The sequence below is a fragment of the Sciurus vulgaris genome (genome assembly GCF_902686455.1).
Source record: "Sciurus vulgaris genome assembly, chromosome: 5".
Taxonomy (NCBI): Eukaryota; Metazoa; Chordata; class Mammalia; order Rodentia; family Sciuridae; genus Sciurus; species Sciurus vulgaris.
Genome location: NC_136465.1, coordinates 130,945,409 through 130,965,994, shown reverse-complemented (window position 1 = coordinate 130,965,994; position 20,586 = coordinate 130,945,409). Strand labels below are relative to the sequence as shown.

At 37.4% G+C, this 20,586-nt stretch overlaps 1 protein-coding gene and 1 pseudogene across 3 annotated transcripts in view; both read left to right on the top strand.

Moving 5' to 3' along the window:
- The first annotated feature begins 4,529 nt into the window (after positions 1-4,529).
- On the top strand, positions 4,530-5,573 carry LOC306661315 (L-lactate dehydrogenase A chain-like; annotated as a pseudogene). Its single transcript has 2 exons — positions 4,530-4,824; positions 4,999-5,573. The product of its transcript is annotated as an L-lactate dehydrogenase A chain-like (transcript).
- A 10,033-nt stretch (positions 5,574-15,606) lies between these two features.
- Positions 15,607-20,586, top strand: part of CPM (carboxypeptidase M) — a 66,584-nt gene continuing 61,604 nt past the window's right edge. For both annotated transcript variants that reach the window (XM_079139184.1, XM_079139185.1), the window contains exons 1-2: positions 15,607-15,677; positions 15,982-16,144. In XM_079139184.1, the coding sequence (XP_078995310.1) occupies positions 15,985-16,144 (160 nt within the window). In that variant the 5' untranslated portion in view covers positions 15,607-15,677; positions 15,982-15,984. The remainder of the gene's footprint in view (positions 15,678-15,981; positions 16,145-20,586) is intronic.

Here is a 20,586-nt window from a genome sequence, read left to right as displayed (position 1 = left end):
AGTTATTATGTATAATCTACTGAAGCTACATCCTTCCTAGAGTAACAAGTTTTCAGTAATGTGCTTGTTGGCTTAAACATTAATCAGTGCCTAGGAAAGTTTGCAGTGTGATAAAAGGACTCTAAAAGAATGTGATAATGAAGGAAATGGAGAGTGGGAGCTGGGCACTTCCCTTATCTCCAATCTGTAGGAGAGGATCTAAACAGAGTGACCTTGGTTGTAAAGCAAAAGAATGTACTCATAAAACATCTGAGGAAATCCACCTGCACAGTGGGCAGCAAACTGTATTCCCCCAGCTTGTAGGCAGAGCATGGCCCTCCACTGTATCTAGGCCCACTGTCATTGAGGAGTAAGTACTCAAATGTCTAAAACCTCTACACTGACTCCTCCACGCTCTTCTTAGAGATTGGTAAACAGTAGGTTTGGGGCTGTTTGCAGCCCTGAGGCCGAATAGCACTCTTTTAATATCCATGCTATATCTATATCCTTCCTATAGTAACAACTATAAACTAGCAAGCTCTGACCTAGAAGTCCTGGGGGAAACAAAACAATATAATGTGATGCCTTACTCAATTTGCGGTATCTTCCTGAACTAAATCAAATTTCACATTTGTTTAGATTTTCCCTGGCAGTGGTTCTCAGCTGATGTTTTTGGACTAACTGTCAGAACAAACTTGGACCTGGTTAAAACAGGTCCACCATCACTATATAGAGTGCTGAATTAAGGTCGTGCAAGGCAGTCTAAAATGTGGTGCAAACCACTGAGAATAGACAGAAGAGGCAGAAGGTCATGCGATACCAGCGCTCTCCCCACAGGAAAGATGGCAGATGTCTTAGAACATGTGAGATTCTCCAGTGGAGAATTTTGGCTCTGGTAGACTGTAAACCACATGAAGGCAGAGATTTGGCCTCTTTTGTTCACAGTTGCATTCCCTCTGAGCTAGTGCAGTCCCTGCCACAGAGTAAGCAATAAATAACTGATAAATGAATGAATGGATAAAAATAAGAGAGTGGGGCACAGCAGAATTAGTATTATTCCCACTGTGACACAGTACAGAAGAGGGATAATAGAAAGTCATAATGATGGTTGCTTTTAAAATCATTGCTGTATATTGTTATTTTCTTCCAGGAACAATGTTGTTTTTTTGATGACTTGGATAGCATTTTATTTACCCCTTTTAATTCTTCCTGTGTGCTATCAAAAGTTCTAGGATTTAGTTCATCAAGAACACAAATGTGTCCACAAATCCTTCATGAATCCCCCAATGGAATGCTAACATGTTTATAGTTGTACACCAAAAATAAAAGAACTATTCTGTTTGGATTTTGATGGACAACTTGCAAAACAAACAGAAAACACAGTCACAATTTCTAGAGAAATGCTTATGAAAAAGACACATAGTTCTAAGAAACTAGGACTATTAATTTTTTTAAAAAGGACAAATTTTTAAAAGATGTAAAACATAGACTACAGAGTCCTTGTTTTAAACAAAGAGTGCTTGAGTTGAACTATGTTCTTTCAATTTCAGGGTTCCACTGCTTAGATATCACTTTGGGATGTTCTAGGGGAAGGATAGAATCTTGGGCCTTAATGAAAAACATGTAGCTTTTCACTAACAATTTCCATACCCCTGGCTAAAAATAGCAATCCTTTTATTCTAACGCATTATGAAATCAATTTCTTCTTTCATTTTTATCAAGAACTAACAAAGCCTATTTTGGTGGAGGTATAGATCTGATTTAGGAGAACTAGTTTGGAGGAAGTAGATACAGTAATGAGGGTGGGATCAGGTGAGACAGGCTTAAGATAAATACCCAACCTGTCCCGCATATGTGGAAGCAGCCGGTGATAGAATCATTGAGCAACACTACAGGCATTGTGTTCTGCATGTTAAGTTTGTTTTTTTTTTTTTTTTTTAGTTTTAAAATTCCTTTTTTTTTTTTTTAATTGTAAACAAATGGGATACACGTTGTTTCTCTGTTTGTACATGGAGTAAAGGCATACCATTTGTGTAACCATAAATTTACATAGGGTAATGTTGTTTGATTCATTCTGTTATTTTTTCCCTTCCCTCCACCCCTCCTACCCCTCTTTTCCCTCTATGCAGTCCTTCCTTCCTCCATTCTTGCCCTCCTCCCTAACCCTAACTCTAACCTTAACAGTAACCCTCCACCCCCCATTATGTGTCATCATCCACTTATCAGCGAGATCATTCGTCCTTTGGTTTTTTGAGATTGGCTTATCTCACTTAGCATGATATCCTCCAATTTCATCCATTTGCCTGCAAATGCCATAATTTTATCATTCTTTATGGCTGAGTATATTCCATTGTATATATATACTACAGTTTCTTTATCCATTCATTATCTGAAGGGCATCTAGGTTGGTTCCACAATCTGGCTATTGTGAATTGAGCAGCTATGAACATTGACGTGGCTGTATCTCTGTAGTATGCTGATTTTAAGTCCTTTGGGTATAGGCCGAGGAGTGGGGTAGCTGGGTCAAATTGTGGTTCCATTCCAAGTTTTCTAAGGAATCTCCACACTGCTTTCCAGAGTGGCTGCACTAATTTGCAGCCCCACCAGCAATGTATAAGTGTACCTTTCTCCCCACATCCTCACCAACACCTGTTGTTGCTTGTATTCTTGATAATCGCCATTCTAATTGGGGTGAGATGGAATCTTAGGGTGGTTTTGATTTGCATTTCTCTTATTACTAGAGATGTTGAACATTTTTTCATATGTTTGTTGATTGCTTGTAGATCTTCTTCTGTGAAGTGTCTGTTCATTTCCTTAGCCCATTTGTCCATTGGGTTATTTGCATTCTTAGTGTAGAGTTTTTTGAGTTCTTTATGGATTCTGGAGATTAGCGCTCTATCTGAAGTATGATTGGCAAAGATTTTCTCCCACTCTGTAGGCTCTTTCTTCGCATTGATGATAGTTTCCTTTGCTGAGAGAAAGCTTTTTAGTTTGAATCTATCCCAGTGGTTGATTCTTGCTTTTATTTCTTGTGCTATGGGAGTCCCGTTGAGGAAGTCTGGTCCTAAGCCGACATGTTGAAGATCTGGACCTACTTTTTCTTCTATAAGATGCAGGGTCTCTGGTCTGATTCTGAGGTCCTTAATCCATTTTGAGTTTAGTTTCGTGCATGGTGAAAGATATGGGTTTAGTTTCATTCTGTTGTATATGGATTTCCAATTCTCCCAGCATCATTTGTTGAAGAGGTTATCTTTTCTCCATTGCATATTTTTGGCCCCTTTGTCTAGTATGAGAAAATTGTATTTATTTGGGTTTGTGTCTGTGTCCTCTATTCTGTACCATTGATCTACCTTTCTATTTTAGTACCAATACCATGCCGTTTTTGTTACTATTGCTTTGTAATAGAGTTGAAGATCTGGTATTGCGATACTCCCTGCTTCGCTCTTTCTACTGAGGATTGCTTTAGCTATTCTGGGTTTCTTATTCTTCCAGATGAATTTCATAATTGCTTGCTCTATTTCTGTAAGGTATGTCATTGGGATTTTAATTGGAATTGCATTGAATCTGTATAGCACTTTTGGTAGTATGGCCATTTTGACAATATTAATTCTGCCTATCCAAGAACATGGGAGATCTTTCCATCTTCTAAGGTTTTCTTTAATTTCTTTCTTTAGTGTACTGTAGTTCTCATTGTAGAGGTCTTTCACCTCTTTGTGAGATTGATTCCCAAGTATTTTATTTTTTTCAAGGCTATTGTGAATGGGGTAGTTTTCCTAATTTCTCTTTCTGAAGATTCATCACTTATGTATAAAAATGCATTGGATTTATGAGCATTGATCTTGTAATCTGCTACTTTACTGAATTCACTTATGAGTTCTAAAAGTTTTCTGGTGGAATTTCCTGGTTCCTCTAAGTATATAATCATATCATCAGCAAATAGGGATAGTTTGAGTTCTTCTTTTCCTATTCATATCCCTTTAATTTCTTTGGTCTGTCTAATTGCTCTGGCTAGAGTTTCAAGGACGATATTGAATAGAAGTGGTGAAAGAGGGCATCCCTGCCTTGTTCCAGTTTTTAGGGGGAATACTTTCAGTTTTTTACCATTTAGAATGATATTAGCCATGGCTTAGCACAAAAAATATGGAATGCTTCACGAATTTGCGTGTCATCCTTGCGCAGGGGCCATGCTAATCTTCTCTGTATCGTTCCAGTTTTAGTATATGTGCTGCCGAAGCAAGCACTCTGCATGTTAAGTTAACTTGTCTTTTTAAAAAAGTTAACTTGTCTTTTTAAAAAAAAAAAAAAAAAAAAAAAAAAAAAACAGGAAAATACTACTTAAAATTTTTTTCTGTACATATTGAGTGAATTATTCCTAAGTAGCAGGCTTTAAAGTTTGACAAGACTGAGTTTCTGTCCTGACTTCCATTTTGTAACTGAGTGACCATTGGCAAGTTATTGAAGTTCTCTGAGCTTCACTTTTCTCATCAAAAGAAGAGAAATAAAGTGCCAGAGACGTTCCTGTTGAGTGTGGATTCCACTGCTGTGCACCCCTGACACTTTCTCAACGTGCACTCCCAATTCCTTTTGGTTCCGAGTCCAAGATGGCAAGTCTCAAGGATCAACTGATTGTGAATCTTCTAAAGCAAGAACAGGTCCCCCAGAATAAGATTACAGTTGTTGGGGTTGGTGCCGTTGGCATGGCCTGTGCCATCCGTATCTAAATGAAGGACTTGGCAGATGAGCTGGCTCTTGTTGATGTCATGGAAGATAAATTGAAGGGAGAGATGTTGGATCTCCAGCATGGCAGCCTTTTCCTTAGAACACCAAAAATTGTCTCTGGCAAAGACTAAAGTGTGACTGTAAACTCTAAGTTCATTATTATCACAGCTGGAGCATGTTGGCAAGAGGGAGAAGGCCATCTCAATTTGGTCCTGCATAATGTGAACATCTTTAAGTTCATCATTCCTAATGTTGTAAAATACAACCCAAATTGCAAATTGCTTGTTGTTTTCAAACCAGTGGATATCTTGACCTATGTGGCTTGGAAGATAAGTGGCTTTCCCAAAAATCGTGTAATTGGAAGTGGTTGCAATCTGGATTCAGCCCCGTTCCATTACCTGATGGGGGAAAGGCACTGATGCAGATAAGGAACATTGGAAAGAGGTTCATAAAAAAAAGAGGTGATTGACAGTGTTTATGAGGTGATCAAACTAAAAGCATCCAGGGCCATTGGACTGTCTGTGGCAGATTTGGCAGAAAATGTAATAAAGAATCTTAGGTGGTGCATCCAATTTCCACCATGATTAAGGTTCTCTATAGAAAAAAGGATGATGTTTTTCTAAGTGTGCCTTGCATCTTGGAACAAAATGGAATCTCAGTTGTTGTGAAGATAAATCTGACTCCTGAGGAAGAGGCATGTTTAAAGAGTACAGATACAGTTTCAGAGATCCAAAAAGAGCTGCAATTTTAATGACTTCTAACATCATACTAATTTCACTATCTAGGGCACAACAGGATTTTAGTTGGAGATGGTGCATGTTGTTCTTTTTATCCGATCTGTGATTAAAGCAGATGACCTGGGGAAAACATCAATTTCCTAAAATTAGAAATAGGAATGGCTTATAAAACCCTACAGATATCCCAATGCTGAATGGTACTTGTGTAGTTCTAAAATAGTTCAGATAAAGTAGTTCCAGCATTTCTGAGATGCCACTGCCAATGTCGTACAGGCTCTAGTTGCCCTTCAAACCAGATGTGTGACATATAACTTCATCAACCACACCTAGTCCAACTTTTTTTTTCATTCAGTCACATTCTGGGATCCAATGTTAAATCCAATATTGCATGTCTTGAGTATAACTGTTCTAAAGGATTTTATTTTGTGTATTATGTGTATCTGTAGTGTACATTTCCATATAATGTAAAAGGAAAGATCTACAAAGGAACAATGCAACCAGCTATCCAAGTGTCATACCAACTGAAATATCAAATAAACCTTGAACAATGAAGAAAATAGGAAAATAACAATCTTTACTTTCTAGGTTGTTAAAAAGGTTCTATAAGATATATCTGCAAATCACTTATCACCTGACATATTCATCTAACAAGTACTTGTTAAGCACCTGCTGAACATCAGGCAGTCTGTTGTACACAACACACAAGAGTAAGGAAGACAATTAAATTTCTTTTCTTGCAGGGCTTGGAATCTAGTAGGAACACTGACAAATAGGCAGATTATTACTTTGTCAGAGTCTGAGATTTTACCCTACTTGTAAGCTAATAAGTTTTCCAGCTAATGTATCACAAACGCTGGCAGAAGACATGAGATTCCTGGATCGGAGACAGAGGACTTTATTACTCATTGTATGATAAGAAACATAAACTTTGTTTTCTTTGGTTTCCCTTGCTCCCCAAGACCAGCAGGGCAACTTGGAGGGGCCCACATGGATATTGCAATGTGGCAGCTTTGTGTAGTAGCTGAGAAGCACCGAGCTTGGGAATTCATGGCCTTTATCATGAGCAGAAACTGGATTATTCTTTGTCCTAAAGACATTATCTCATCTCAAGGCTACTCATGCAAATATAACCCTGATGAGTGGCAGTCAGGGCCTTGAATTCTTGATATACTCTGTAAGGATTTGCAGTGTTATAGCTGGGATATGAGGTGTCCCCCAGAAGTTGTGCTAATGCAGGAATGTTCAGAGGTGAAATGAGTAGATTATAAGAGCTGTAACCTAAATGGTCCAGCCTAGGTAAATTTGTCCCTGATATTGAATGTAATAGTCGAGTAAAATTCCTTCTTTGCCTATTGAGTTCTCAAAATGGGAAAGAGCCATAGGGTTTTGCTACCATTTTATTAAATGTGGGCCTTACAAAAGACAACTACCAACCACTGTAATACTCATTAAAAGTCTCTCTCATACTATATTAGCCAAAGCAATCAATTCAATGTAACCACTATGAAACCCCAATGGTATTTTTCTCAGAAATAGAAAATACTCCTAAATCCAAATAGGTAAAACAATATTGCTAAAGAAAAAACAAAACTGGAGACTTCCTGACTTCAAAACATTACAAAGCTACAGTAATCAAAATAGTGTGATACTGGCATAAACATAGACATACAGACCATGAAACAGAACAGAGAGCTCAGAAAGAAACTCCTGTGTATATGGTTAATGATCTGTGACAAAGATGCTAAGGCTACACAGTTGGAAAAGGATAGTCTCTTCACAATTGATGTTGGGAAAACTGGATAGCCACATCCAAAAAAAAAAAAATGAAGTCAGACCTCTAGCTTATGCCATATACAAAAATTTACTCAAAATAGATTGAAGGCCTAAACGTAAAAGCTGAAACTGGAAAGTTAGAAAAAAATATAATTGAAAGCTTCATGGCATTGGATTTGGCAAGAATTTCTTGTATAGGACATCAAAAGAGCAATCAACAAAAGCAAAAATAGGTGAATGGGCTGCATTAAATTTAAGAACTTCTGTGCAGCAAAGGAACAATCAGCAGAATGAAAGGCAACTTAGGGTACCAGAGAAAAGATTTGCAAATCATATATCTAATAGGGGGTTAATATCCAGAATATATAAAGAACTCCTAAAACTCAACATCCCCCAAAAATAGAAACAAATAACCTGATTAAAATATGGGTAAAGGACTTGACTAGACATTTCTTTAAAGAAGATATACAATTGACCAGCAAAAATATGGAATGATATAACATAACTAGCTATTGGGAAAATGCAAATTAAAACCATAATAAGATATTTCTTAGCCATTAGGATGGCCAGTATTAGAAAATGAAAACAAACAAACAGAAAATAACACATGTTGGTGAGGATCTGGATAATTTAGAACCCTTATGTAACTGTTGGTAGAAATGTAAAGTGGTATAGCTATTATGGAGAACAACATGGAATGTCTTCAAATAATTAAGAATGAAATTATCCAATGATCCAACAATCTCACTCTAGGTATGTATCATAAAGAGTTGAAAACAGGATCTTGAAAAGGTATTTGCACATGTATGTTCATGGAAACATGAGTCACAATTGTCAAGAGGTAGAAACAACTTAAATGTCCATTGGTGGATAAATGGATAAAGAAAATGTGGCATACACATACAATGGAAAAATATCCAGATTTTTAAAAAAGGAAATCCTATCACATGCTATAACATGGATGAGTCGTGAGGACATTATCCTAAGCAAAATATTTGTCCCCAAAAGACAAATACCACATGATTCCATTTATATTAGGTATCTAAAGTAGATAACTCTTAGGAACAGAAATCAGAATGATGGTAGCTATGTACAGGGTCGGGGAAAGGGAAAAGAGGAAGTCCTCACTCAATGGGTACAGAGTTTCAGTGTTGCAAGAGGTGAAAAGTTCTGGAGCTCTATTTCAAACAAGGTGCATACAGTTAACACTATTGTACTGTTAAAATGGTAAATTTTGTATATTTTATGCCACAATAATTTTGAAAATATTTAAGAAGGGTATGCTCTCAGAATATAGAGCAACCTTTTCTAAGAACAATTTGCAATCCATTTTCAACATAGTTTTAAAGTGGTCTCTTCTTATTTCATTGAAAACTACTAAAAATGTCAGTTTTAGTGTCTTGAAACCTCTTATTAGGTAAGAGGAACCTCAGAATGCCAAGTCACCCAGCACTACTCATTTGGGGAATGGTCAACTTAAGGGTTTGGAGAATAAAGTTCCACTGGTAATAACAGTCCTTTGCCTGGTGCTCTGGAACTGTTCTCAGGACAACCTTTCGTGGATAAGGGTCAAGGATTTGGAATCCTTGGTCCCAACAGAACAGTGTCATCACACAATTAATATATACCTCACACACAATATGAAAGTAAATTCTAAATGTATGAAGAACATAAATGTAGCCGGGTGCACTTGTAGTTCTAATCACTTGAGATTCTGAGGCAGGAGGATTGCTTAAGTCCAGGAGTTCATGGCTAGTCTGGGCAACAGTGAGACTCCATTCCAAAATTAATTAATTAATTAATATGGGGGAGGGAGAGAAAGATGAGCAGGTACAGTACAGGGAATTTTTAGGGCAATGAAACTATTCTGTATGATATTATAATGGAGGATACATGTCATCTTATATTAACCAAAACCAATAGTTTGTATAACAAAAAGTTAACCCTAAATTATGGATTTAGTAAATAATTGTAATGGTCAATCTGAATCGTCAACTTGATTGGATCAAGAGATGCCAAAGACTAAGAGGCTTCTGGTTGTGTTGATGAGGGTGTGTCTAGGAATGATTGGCAAGTGAGATAGTGAACTGAAGTGGAGCCCCTCCCTAAGTGTGGGCAGCATCATCCAATAGGTCATAGACTTGGATGGAATAAAAGTTGAAAGAACAAGGAAGCAGTAGCAAATGCAAGCTCAATTCTTCAAAGAGTTCTTTTTTTGGTGGGCAGGGGGCAGGAATTGTAGCTTTGCTTTACATAATAAAGAATAAAGCATGCAAAGACAATTTTAGGAATAGTATTGTATCCTGTATATTTTGTTTTGTGACTTCCCAAATTCATGTTAGTGGGTAAACTACAGTACTTATGCTTGCATGTAGGTATTTACTATAGAGAAAATACACGCACACGCACACGCACACACACACGCACACACACACATATATCCTTAGCTCATTTAGTTTTTGTTCTTTTTAGTTATACATAACAGTAGAATGTATTTTGACATATCACACATACATGAAGTATAATTTCCCACTTTTGTGGTTGTACATGATGCGGAGTTACACTGGTCGTGTATTCATATGTGAACATAGGAAAGTAATGTCTGATTCATTCTACTGTCCTTCCCATTCCTCCCTTCCCCCAATTCTCCCCTGTCCAATCCAGTGAATCTCCACTCCTTCCCACCCCCAACATCTCCCCACATTATGAGTTGCATCCACTTATCAGAGAGAACATTCAGCCCTTGGTTTGAGGGGATTGGCTTATTTCACTTAGCATGATAGTCTCCATCCAGTTCCATCCATTTACCAGAAAATGCCATAATTTGAAAGGGTTCTTGATTGCTGCTGTGGTTGCCTGAGGACATCAGACTCCAACTCCTTCACTCTTCCAAGTGGACTTTTCCAGTGATTCTCCAGGGAGTTTCTGGAAGCCTTTGGTCCTAGACTGGGGTAGCAGCATTGATCCCTCTTTTTCTGAGGTTTCAGCATCTTGCACTGCACAGCTATTCGTTCCTCCAGCTCTCCAGCCTGCAGAAGGCCATTGTGGACTATCCAGTTTCTGGTTGTGTAAGCCAATCTAATAATACCCTTTTTATAATCATATATATATATAATCCTGTGGTTCTGTTCCTCTATAGAACCCTGACTAATATAATATAAAGTATCAATATGGGCTCATCCATTATAACAAATGTACCACATCAATTCAAGATGTTAAAAATAGTGGAAGTGTGTGTGAGGATGGGGTTGGCAAGAGGGTATATGGGAACTCTGTACTTGTTACTCATTTTTCCTGCACATTTAAAACTATTTTAATTTTTAAGCAAATATCATCATATGTATATATTGTTATAAAAAACCAGAATTAGAAAAAATGAAGATTTAAAATATCTCCTTGAGGGAGAGAAGGTAAGAGAAGAATGGAGGAATTTTGGATTGTATAGAGGGAAATGAGGGGAGGGAAGGGGGGCAGGGTAAGGAAAGACAGTGGAAAGAGACAGACATCATTATCCTATGTACATGTATGATTGATTACACGAATTGTGTGAATCTACATCATGTACAACCAGAGAAATGAAAAGTTGCATCCCACTTGTGTATAATGAATCAAAATGCTATCTGTAAAAATAAAAATAAATTTAAAAAAATTTTCCTTGGCATAAGAAATATGTCTGCATTTTCCTCCAAACAGTTCAATGTTAGGGTATAAAAAAGTTGATAATTACTGGGGGAAAAAAAAGTTAACTTAAAAAATGAGACAGAGAAGATGGAGGGGAGTAAATGTGAAACAATGTCAAAGAACTAGAAGGAAATATAGATTAATAAATGAATAATTTAATAATAATATAACACAAGAAGGAAGAAACTATACACTGCTTGAAAAGTGAGCAAAAGATATGAATAGACTATTTTTTAAAAGAGGAGCAACAAAAGGTCAACAATATACATTTGAGAGAATTCAGTTTAAAATTATGAGATTCTATTTGTCGCCTATGAAATTGGCAAATTTTTAAAAAGAGATCATAGGGATGGTGAGGAACCAAACAGGCACTTTCAGATATCACTGGTAAGGACTATAAATTGGATTCGCTTCTGTAAGAAAAATGACCCAAACCTTGGCAAGCCAAAATACAATTGCATAGTTTTTGTTTTCATGGTAGGACACTATCTAACAGGTACACCTAAGGGTCAACTGACCCTAGGCAAATAAAACTTTGACTTGTTAGTTATTATTGATTTATATAGTTTACAAGTATAAATGTAGATGTTAATCTAAAAAATGTAAAAATGTTTTAATGTAAATGTATAAAGTAAGATGATAATTTTTGTTCAATAAAATATAAATAATTTTTGACTTACATAGATGAAAATTTTTTCTGCTCTGCAAAGAAGATAGTAACATAGACAATGATTTATTGTCCTGTAGGACATTAACCAGGTTTACATCTAGTTTAATAAAGGTTTAGAATAATTACAGTATTTTCTTTTTCCTTATACTTTCTCAAAACTTTCTTTAAACCAGTCTTGTTATTCCGGTTTCTTCATTAATGAACTAAAATAAAACTTAACCTAGGTTTACTCAGTGTTTGTATGAGAATTATTTGTTAACAGTCTGAACATTATACAAGAGTATAATTTGGCCAGATACTTAAAGTCTTAAAAATGTACATGCTCTTTTCTCTTTTATTTAGTGATTTCATATGTAAGAATTGCTCCTAAGAAGATAAGAATGCGCTCAAAGATTTAGCTGAAAGAATGTTGATGAATGCACTATATCCATTAATAGTGAAAAATCAGAAAGAAATATGCAACATTAGGGATCATTTAATCCCTAAATGTGTTCCTGGAAATGACTTGGTTTCCAAGTAAGTAAAATCTGCAGGTTTTTAAATTTCCTTTCATCTTGTTCACATTTCTTGTGACACTTTCAAAAGAAATAAAGTTTGAAAATCACAAAGTCTAGTTATGTTGTTTTTTCCATTCCTGTTAAAGTCCATTGAGATATTTAGCCCCTGGCTGTAGATCTTCCCTCTGTTCCTATCTCAGGGAACTTTACCATCTTTAAGCAGGAATGAACAATTCAACACCTTACTTTTCAATGCCCTAATATCCCATTTTTCCAGTAAAAAGAAATGGGGTCACTTCTGTAATTCACTCCAGATGTCTTAGATCCTGTCTTCATTCAGAACTTTTCATCTCCTATGTTTCTGTGGTTTTTGCTCTGCTTTGCTTTTAGATTAAAATGCCTTCATTGCTTTTTTTTTATTAAAAAATAACATGTTTATTGGAAAAACTGTTCAGAAAATACATATTTCTTAAAAGAAAATTAAAACATTGCAAACCAAAGACTGTCACTCAGCATATTTATAACCTTTGAAACTCTATGCTGGGAATAGTTTTTATCTGTTGTACCTAAATGAGAGCCTGCTACTCATGTTACTTTTATTATCTGCTTTTGTCACTGAATGATTTTTCTTACCAAGGTAATCAGTACCATTCTACATCATCATTATTATAGCTGAAAAATAATTTATTGTATGGCTACAAAATTTTTTATCCAACTCAGGATGTCTTAACATTGACACAACACTATTGACATTTTGGGCTGGATAATTCTTTGCTGTGGGAGGCAGTGTTGTGCATTGTAAGGTGTTTAGTACCCTCCTTGTCCTCTGTATTTGTACTGGATACCAGCAGCACCTTCCCCCAAGTCCTGACAATCTAAAGTGTCTCCAGATTTCTCTACATGTCTCATGCAGACAGTATTTCTCCAGCTGAGAACCACTGATCTAACCCAACCTGCTGTTGTTTGACTTTTAGGTTTTATCTATTTTGTTGCAGTTTAAAACAGTAACACTTGAAGCTTCTGATATACAGAATATAAACTCAGCACATCTTCAAATGATTTCTATAACTTATACTTACTAAGGAATAGGGCATTTAAAACTTTTATGTCTATTCCCAGATTGCCCTCCAGAAAGGTTCTATCAATTTATAGTACCATTGAAAGAACATAAATGTCATTTCCCCAATCCTGTACATTTCCAGGTATTATCAATCTTTTTAGTCATTCTTAGTGATAAATCAAAACAAAATATTACTTTGTCCTTTCAATTTGCAATTCTTTAATTGCTTACCAGGTTGGTAACTTATAGTAAGTTTATTGGCTATTTATGTCTTAATATGCTTTTATGAACTATTAATGTCCTTTGCCCATTCTTGATTTTTTAAGAGCTATTAATTCTGTCCTCCAATTTATTTTCTTGTAACCTGCATGCTGGGCTTTCTATACAGAAGGCATACATTTTTATGTTGTCAGATTATTAGCATTCGTTATGATTTTACCTTTAATGGTGTCATGTTTAGAAAGATCGCCTCTGAAATGTTAAACTCACATTTTACTCTGTTAGCCAAACTCTCTACTTTTCTCTATTTTTCACTCTTAACACTGAAGCCTTTTTTGTTTTTTGTTTTTTTTTAATCTCTAGACCAGAGCATCTCAAGCTTCAGTGTTTGGATGCACCATTTGAAAAATCCTATTAAGATGTAGGCTTGAAGAGGGGAAAGGATATTTTTTCATTTCCAACAAGGTATTGTCAATATCCCTGGACCACAGTTCGAATCATAAGGTTCTAAATCTTCATACCTCAATCCTCTGTATTCCCTATTCCATTCTTTGTCTCTCTCTGAATGTGCTTCCTTTCTACCTAGTATGTGCAACCCAAGGGCAGCAATTTCAACTATAATTCACCCCTTTGTTTTTCTGGAACAACAATCTGGCAATCTCCACCCCAGAGAAGCCATCATTTCTCCCAGTTGCCAGTCACAGCAAGTCACAGAGCTTCCACTTGCTTCTGTTATAAATGTATGATTTCTAAAGTCCATTAGCAACCATTCACTTTGTTCCTAGTCACTTCCCTTTCCCATTCCTTGTAGTAACTTTGACTAAATAACTAATTTCCTCAAGACCTAGTCCCTTTCTCAGGCCTCTTAGTTAATGAAAAAATGAAGAGAACCTCTTCAAACCATCTGGTGAAAGTCACATTAAGCATAGTAAGTACTATACACTCATAAAAATTCACTCAAAAACAGGGTCGTATTAAGATTTTTCTGACACTTAGAAAATTACCTTTAAAGGTTTATGGATTAAACTGGATTGTTTATTTAATAAGCATCTCAGTTTTTACGATGTGCTTGCCGATCTTATTTAGGTAATTACAATTATAATTTCCATTTTACAGACCAGGAAACTAAGGCACAGCGGATTGACACGGTCACTGAGTGTCAGAGCAAGGACCAGCACCAGTCTGAGACGCCATGTTTCAGCTCTTAAACTCCTCAGCTCTGCTGCCTGAGCAGAGTCACAGGGGACCTCAGGGATCCCTAAGAGCTTGGTTCCAGGAACAGCATCTGAATCTGCAACAAAGGGCCAGGCAATCATTCTGGCAGTTCTCAACTCTGGAAGGCACATTGGACTCACTCATGACCGTCTTTTAAAATACCGTTTCTTAGGCCTCCCCAAGAGACATTCTGCTCATTCAATGGGGTGGGACCCATTGAATGAGCAGATTTAAGAGATTTTAATCTCTTAAAGAGGAATGTTATATCAAATCAGTGACTTTCAAACTTTCTGTACTTTCCTGATCCTTCCACATGTCCTTAATACCCTGACAGGGCTCCTAAAATCCACAGATGGTGTAATCCCTTAGGTTAAGGTGGCCCACGACACAAACCACCTGAGGTTTCAGTGGTCTTTATTCCCCTTAGTGCAAAAGGATCACCCATTCTTCTAAAAAGCAGCATATTTGGGAAGAAAGAAATGAAAACAGCCTAAGGAATATGGGTGAGTAGGATTTGCAACAGTGGCTGCTTTTTTCAATTTGAGTTTTAAACTTAACTCTGATTTGGTCAGATCCCATCTACCAAATGAAATTTTCGGAAACTTTCCTGTACTCCACACTTGGTGACACCTAAAACTCCTATACACAAACAAACAAGTTCTTCTTTCATAGAGGGCAGGCAATTGCAGAACGGGGCTGGAGAGCCTGGTGTGACTTTCAGTTGCGGTCCGGACTCCGGGTGGGCGCGGGAGCCGCCAACCGCAGGGACATTCGCCACAGCCTTGGACACTCCGTGGAGCGCCCTGGGACCTGCCCTGGGGTGCAGCCTTGGCCGAGGTCAGGGCACACTTCCAGGCCAGGCGCGGGATGCCGGGGCTGAGTTTCCAGCAGCCCTCCGCCGCCCACCTGCGCAGTTGCCACACCTTGAAAGCCCGCGAGGCTCAGACACCAGTTCTCCAAGGTGCGAAGGCGGCCGAGGCCCCGCCCAGAAGAGACCTGCGCGGCGCCCAAGTGGGCTGGCTGGACGTCCGGGGGCGGGTCCCTGATGTGCCCGCCCCCTGACCGCGCTATAACATCGGGCCCCGCCGGGCCGCCGCGGGCGGGTGGAGACGCGCGCCTGAGCCCTGGTGAGACTCTGCGCGCGGGGCCGAGCGCAGCTGCTGCAGCTGCTGGACGGCGGCGGGTGGTGGAGACGCCTGGAGGAGGAGCGGGAGGGGCGGGTGGCAGGGTGGATGGCAGCGGAGCTCCTGTGCTCCCGGTCACCGGTTGCACTGCTAATGCGCAAAGGTGTTGCTTCCAACTTTCCAACTTTTACCTCCCTAGGAAGCAGAGAGCGTGTCTGGAGACCCTGAGAGTAGAGGGCTGAGCCGGGGCTCGTAATGCCCCCGCCTTCCTTCGTGTGTTCTCAGCTTTATTCTTATTCATCTCCAGAACATGGACTTCGCGTGCCTGTGGCTAGGGCTTCTGCTGCCTCTGGTAGCTGCGCTGGATTTCAGCTACCACCACCAGGAAGGGATGGAAGCGTTTTTGAAGAGCGTTGCCCAAAGCTACAGTTCTATCACTTACTTACACAGTATTGGGAAATCTGTGAAAGGTAGGACCCGTCTCCTGCACACTTTCCCAAATCCTCAGCCCTCCCTTTTATTCATTAAATATGCCTCACCTGCTTGTCCCCTCTCCACGAAGCTTCTCTGACGGGCTCCAAACAGGTAAACCAGTGTCTTGCAAGTTGGTGGGTTTCTGGTTTCGTTTGTTGATTTGCTTTGTCGGTGGTGTAGTGGGAAGAACTGAATGTTACTGAGCTTCTTCATTGTAATTTAGTGTCACAGAGTCCTTTGCGTTTTGGGTGCTACGTCGTTTTGAATCATTCAGAAGTTGTTTATCTAGGATGTGGGTCTTGGTTCCTTTTCAGGATAAAACGTCTCCTACAAAAGTCCATTTATCCATCCCAGTTTTCCGTTTTGTTGGTTTTTTAAAATATGATTTGGACTGTTAGTATCTTTTCTTCAAATCTCTTTTAAACTAAATTAGCACAGTTTATTGGTGAGCTTTCTATGGTATGTATAATTAGCCCTATGCTTTAAAGTTATGCAAAAAATAAAAGTGGCTCTATGACTATATGCTGTTTTTAAAATGTATCCATTTGAAGAAGACAATTGCTAGATAATAACTACGTTAGCAGTGACTGAACTCTTACTAGCATTTTCATGTTTATCGTTTGTTTTCTGGTTTTCATTTAGAAACTACAGGTAGTCACATCTCTTTGTAAACAGCAAGTTGGAATTCACAGAAAAAAATTTCTGTGAATTTTAATTAAATGTTATGTTCAAACTCACCCAGATGATGTGGATTTTATAGCCTGAATTGTCATTTTGGACAAGGCAAGTAATTTTATGAGGTGTTATTATTTTCTAATCTTTTTTGTTACACTGATACCCCCAAAGGGATTACGAGGAAACTTAAATTCTTGAGTTCAAAGTTTCATAAGACTTATGCAATTTAAATCCCAACTCTGTAAGGTGGGTTCAAACCCTATCTGTATTTTAGCTCTGAATTTTTTAGTCACTTGGGAATCTCTTAATTACCATATTCTTAAGTAATTATTTTCCCAAAAAAATTGAAGTCATAGTTCTTATATTAAAGAAAAAGTATTAAGATGCAATGCAGAATGAAAATCCTTGGTTGTACTAGTACCTCTTTTTTTAAACAGAGTTGCCAAAGAATTGGTGCCAAAATTACGCTATATTGCTCTAGAATCCAAAATCATAGATGTGTAAGAAATCATATCTTGAATCAGCATATGCATTTAACCTTTTGAACCATTTCCCCCTCAGGCTATAATAAAGCAATTTGAAAAGATCTAAGAATACTAATTATATTAATAAAGGGAATATAGAGCACAACTAGCTTGGGTTATTGTTCAGTCATCATTTAAACCACAAGATGATGAGGATGTTGTTACTTTTTAAGTACTAAATGATTTGGTAAGTTTTATATTTTCAAGCAGAAAGTGCTTGTGAAAGACAGTTAGGAACCCTTTCCAAATGTGAACCAGTCATTCTGATCTATCTAGGGAGAAATCAAACCACAGGAATGGTGAAAGCCAGCAGGCTTAATTTTTGTTTACCTTGTAGGCACTCTTGTGGTTGAAGGCTGAAGGGTTTATCATGTAAGAATAAAATCTGACACTAGCAGTCAAATGTTTATGTATGTTGCTCAGAATAATTACTCGGATTAAGAAAAATTCCAAATCTGCCATTAGGTTCCAAGTGGTAAATGAAACACCAGCAACTGGGAGTCGATTGCCAAAGTATTGGCATATTAGCGTGGCAGTTGAGATGATGTTCCTTTGTTGGTATGTTTTTTTTTCATTCTGTCCTCTGGTGTAGGATAAGATTGTGAGCAAATGAGATTTACTGTAAGTGTTATTTGTTTGTTATTATAATTGGCACCCATACCCAGAAGAGAAAGTAATATTCTTACCTGGCCAAATACATTTTTGCTGTTTGTAAATAAATATTACACATACTTTTGCTGAAACTGTGGATTATATTCTGCCTTTTTTTTTTCCATTTCACATGATTTCATTGCAAATTTCCAGTAATTGACAAAGTCTGCAGATGTGTATTAGTTGTTATACAGCATTTTATCTTTTTAATGGTGTGATTTTCTTAGTCATTTACCCATCTGGGGCATAGTGTGATTTCTGATTATCTGTTACAAACAATGATGATAGAAAACCATTGATACCTGGTAACATGATCCATGATAATTGCCTTCTATTATAGTTGGTGATTTTTTTCCAACTTTTATTTTGGAAATTTTGAAACCCATACACAAGTTGAGCACACTTACTCTTTTTGCCCAGATTTAGTCACAGCAGACCATATTTCAGTTGAACCCTTTGGAGGAATTCCCTCTATCTGGTGACATAGTAAATAAAATCTTAAGTGAAGCAAGAGAAGCAACTCAAGAAAGAGACTGGTGACTGAGTCGAGGAAAACCAAAAAAGATAGAGTTCATCAGTTCATTCATTCATTCCTTTATTCAGCCAAGGGAGCACCCACCTTTTCGTTAGCAACTCCTCTGTCTAGAAAGACAGTTAGGAACCCTTTCCAAACTGGAATATCTGGAATAAAATTAATATTCTATATCTGATTATTTAATGGATTGAATATTTGCTGAACAAAAGCTGTGGGAAGCAAAGAAAGATGTGAGCTGTCTGTTCCCTGCCATCAGGCAACCCTCCCCTTTCAAATATAAATGTATTTATGATGAATTTCTCAGGCTAGACTTTACACACACACACACACTCAAAACTCTGCCTAGAAATAGTTTATTATTTTTTTTTCTTCCCCTCCTTGTGCAGAGGACTGACTTCCAATAGTTTGCAATGAGAAAGCTGCTGTGCTACATATGAAATGGGTTTTCCTCCCATCTCTGTTTTAAGAATCTTATCTTGCCTCCTGCTCAGTCTAATCTTCATTTTATCCAACTATGGAAGAATAAGGGAAAGGGGTCAGTGATAACAATCTTGGTTATCCTGTGCTTTCCATGCATGAGGTGTTTAGTAGATTATTTCAATCTCAACAACTCCAAGTAGGCATTATCCTCATTTACACACTTACCAAATGAGGCCTGGAGAAATTAATTAACCTGCTGAACATCCCATGGCTAATAAGAATTAGAGGGAAGATTCACACTCAGGTCTGCCAATCTTCCATGCTTTAGAGAAACAACTTGCTACCAGTGGAGATAGTTACGTTGCATTTAGTTTGTTTCTAAACTTTTCCTGTGTTAAGCAATGCTGTGGTGAACATCCTCCTAGCTAAAACAGCACAAGTTGTCTGAGCAGTCTTTGGAACTATGGTGCCCAAGTTTAAAATCTAGATATTCAGCTTTGAGCTGTGTGATCCTGAGCCTTTAGAACAGTATTGGGGACACAGCAAGTGCCACAAGAGACCTGCTATTAATATTATTATTATTAGAATGAATCAAACAACATTACCCTATGTAAATTTATGATTACACAAAAGGTATGCCTTGACTCCATGTACAAAAAGAGAAACAACATGTATCCCATTTGTTTACAATAAAAAAAAATATTATTGTTGCTATATTTCTAAAAGGAAAATACTGAGTTGAAAGCACTTTTAGGAATTTGATGCATATATCAAATTCCTCTGAAAGGGTGTATTGATTTATAAACTCTCAGGAGATTAAGTAGAAAAAACAACTCTTCTAAAACTTATACTAGTTTATACTAAGTATAACTAGTATATTAGGTGTAATATCTAATTCTGTTACTAGTGATTTGAAAGATGACTTTATGTTGTTAGGTTTAGCGTATAAGGGAGAATGTATTTTTCATGCTTCTTTCTCCATGAACACTCCCTTTCACATTCCTTCAACAGCCAATTATTGAATTTCCCTTCTAGGAGTCTTCAGATTGTCTCAGCTGTTCAAAATTCTCCCTAGAATTGACTTAGATACTTGCCCCTAAAAGGCATTTACTGTGTTCATGTATACCCATCTCTCAGTCTCTGGCCCTTGACTAGATAGATTTTAACTAGTGATTTACCCTCAAGTCACACTGTATGTAAAATTTGGGTACAATACTTAGTTTTCTGTCACACTCTGCTCATTTCCCAAATATGGTCCTATTACCAATTTGCTTGAGATCCTGTATAAAATGCAAATATCAAGAAAATCATTAAAATCTAGGAATCTCAGTCCTAATATACCTGTTTGTATTGTAAAGTTATATACGGTTAGCAAACCTTTCCTTTTTGATACAGAATATAAAGCCCGTGAGACATCTAACAGATTTTTATTCCAAATTTTAAATATCTCTAAACAGCAATACTCTAGGGTCAAGAGACATTTGAAACTTTTATGAAATAATAGTGACAGCATTAAGTGAATTTTACTCTTTGCCTTGCACTCTACATGTTACAATCATTCCAACAATAGTATGAAATACCATTGTTACCACCCTGATATATATGTGAAGAATTGAGATTAACTAAATTATCC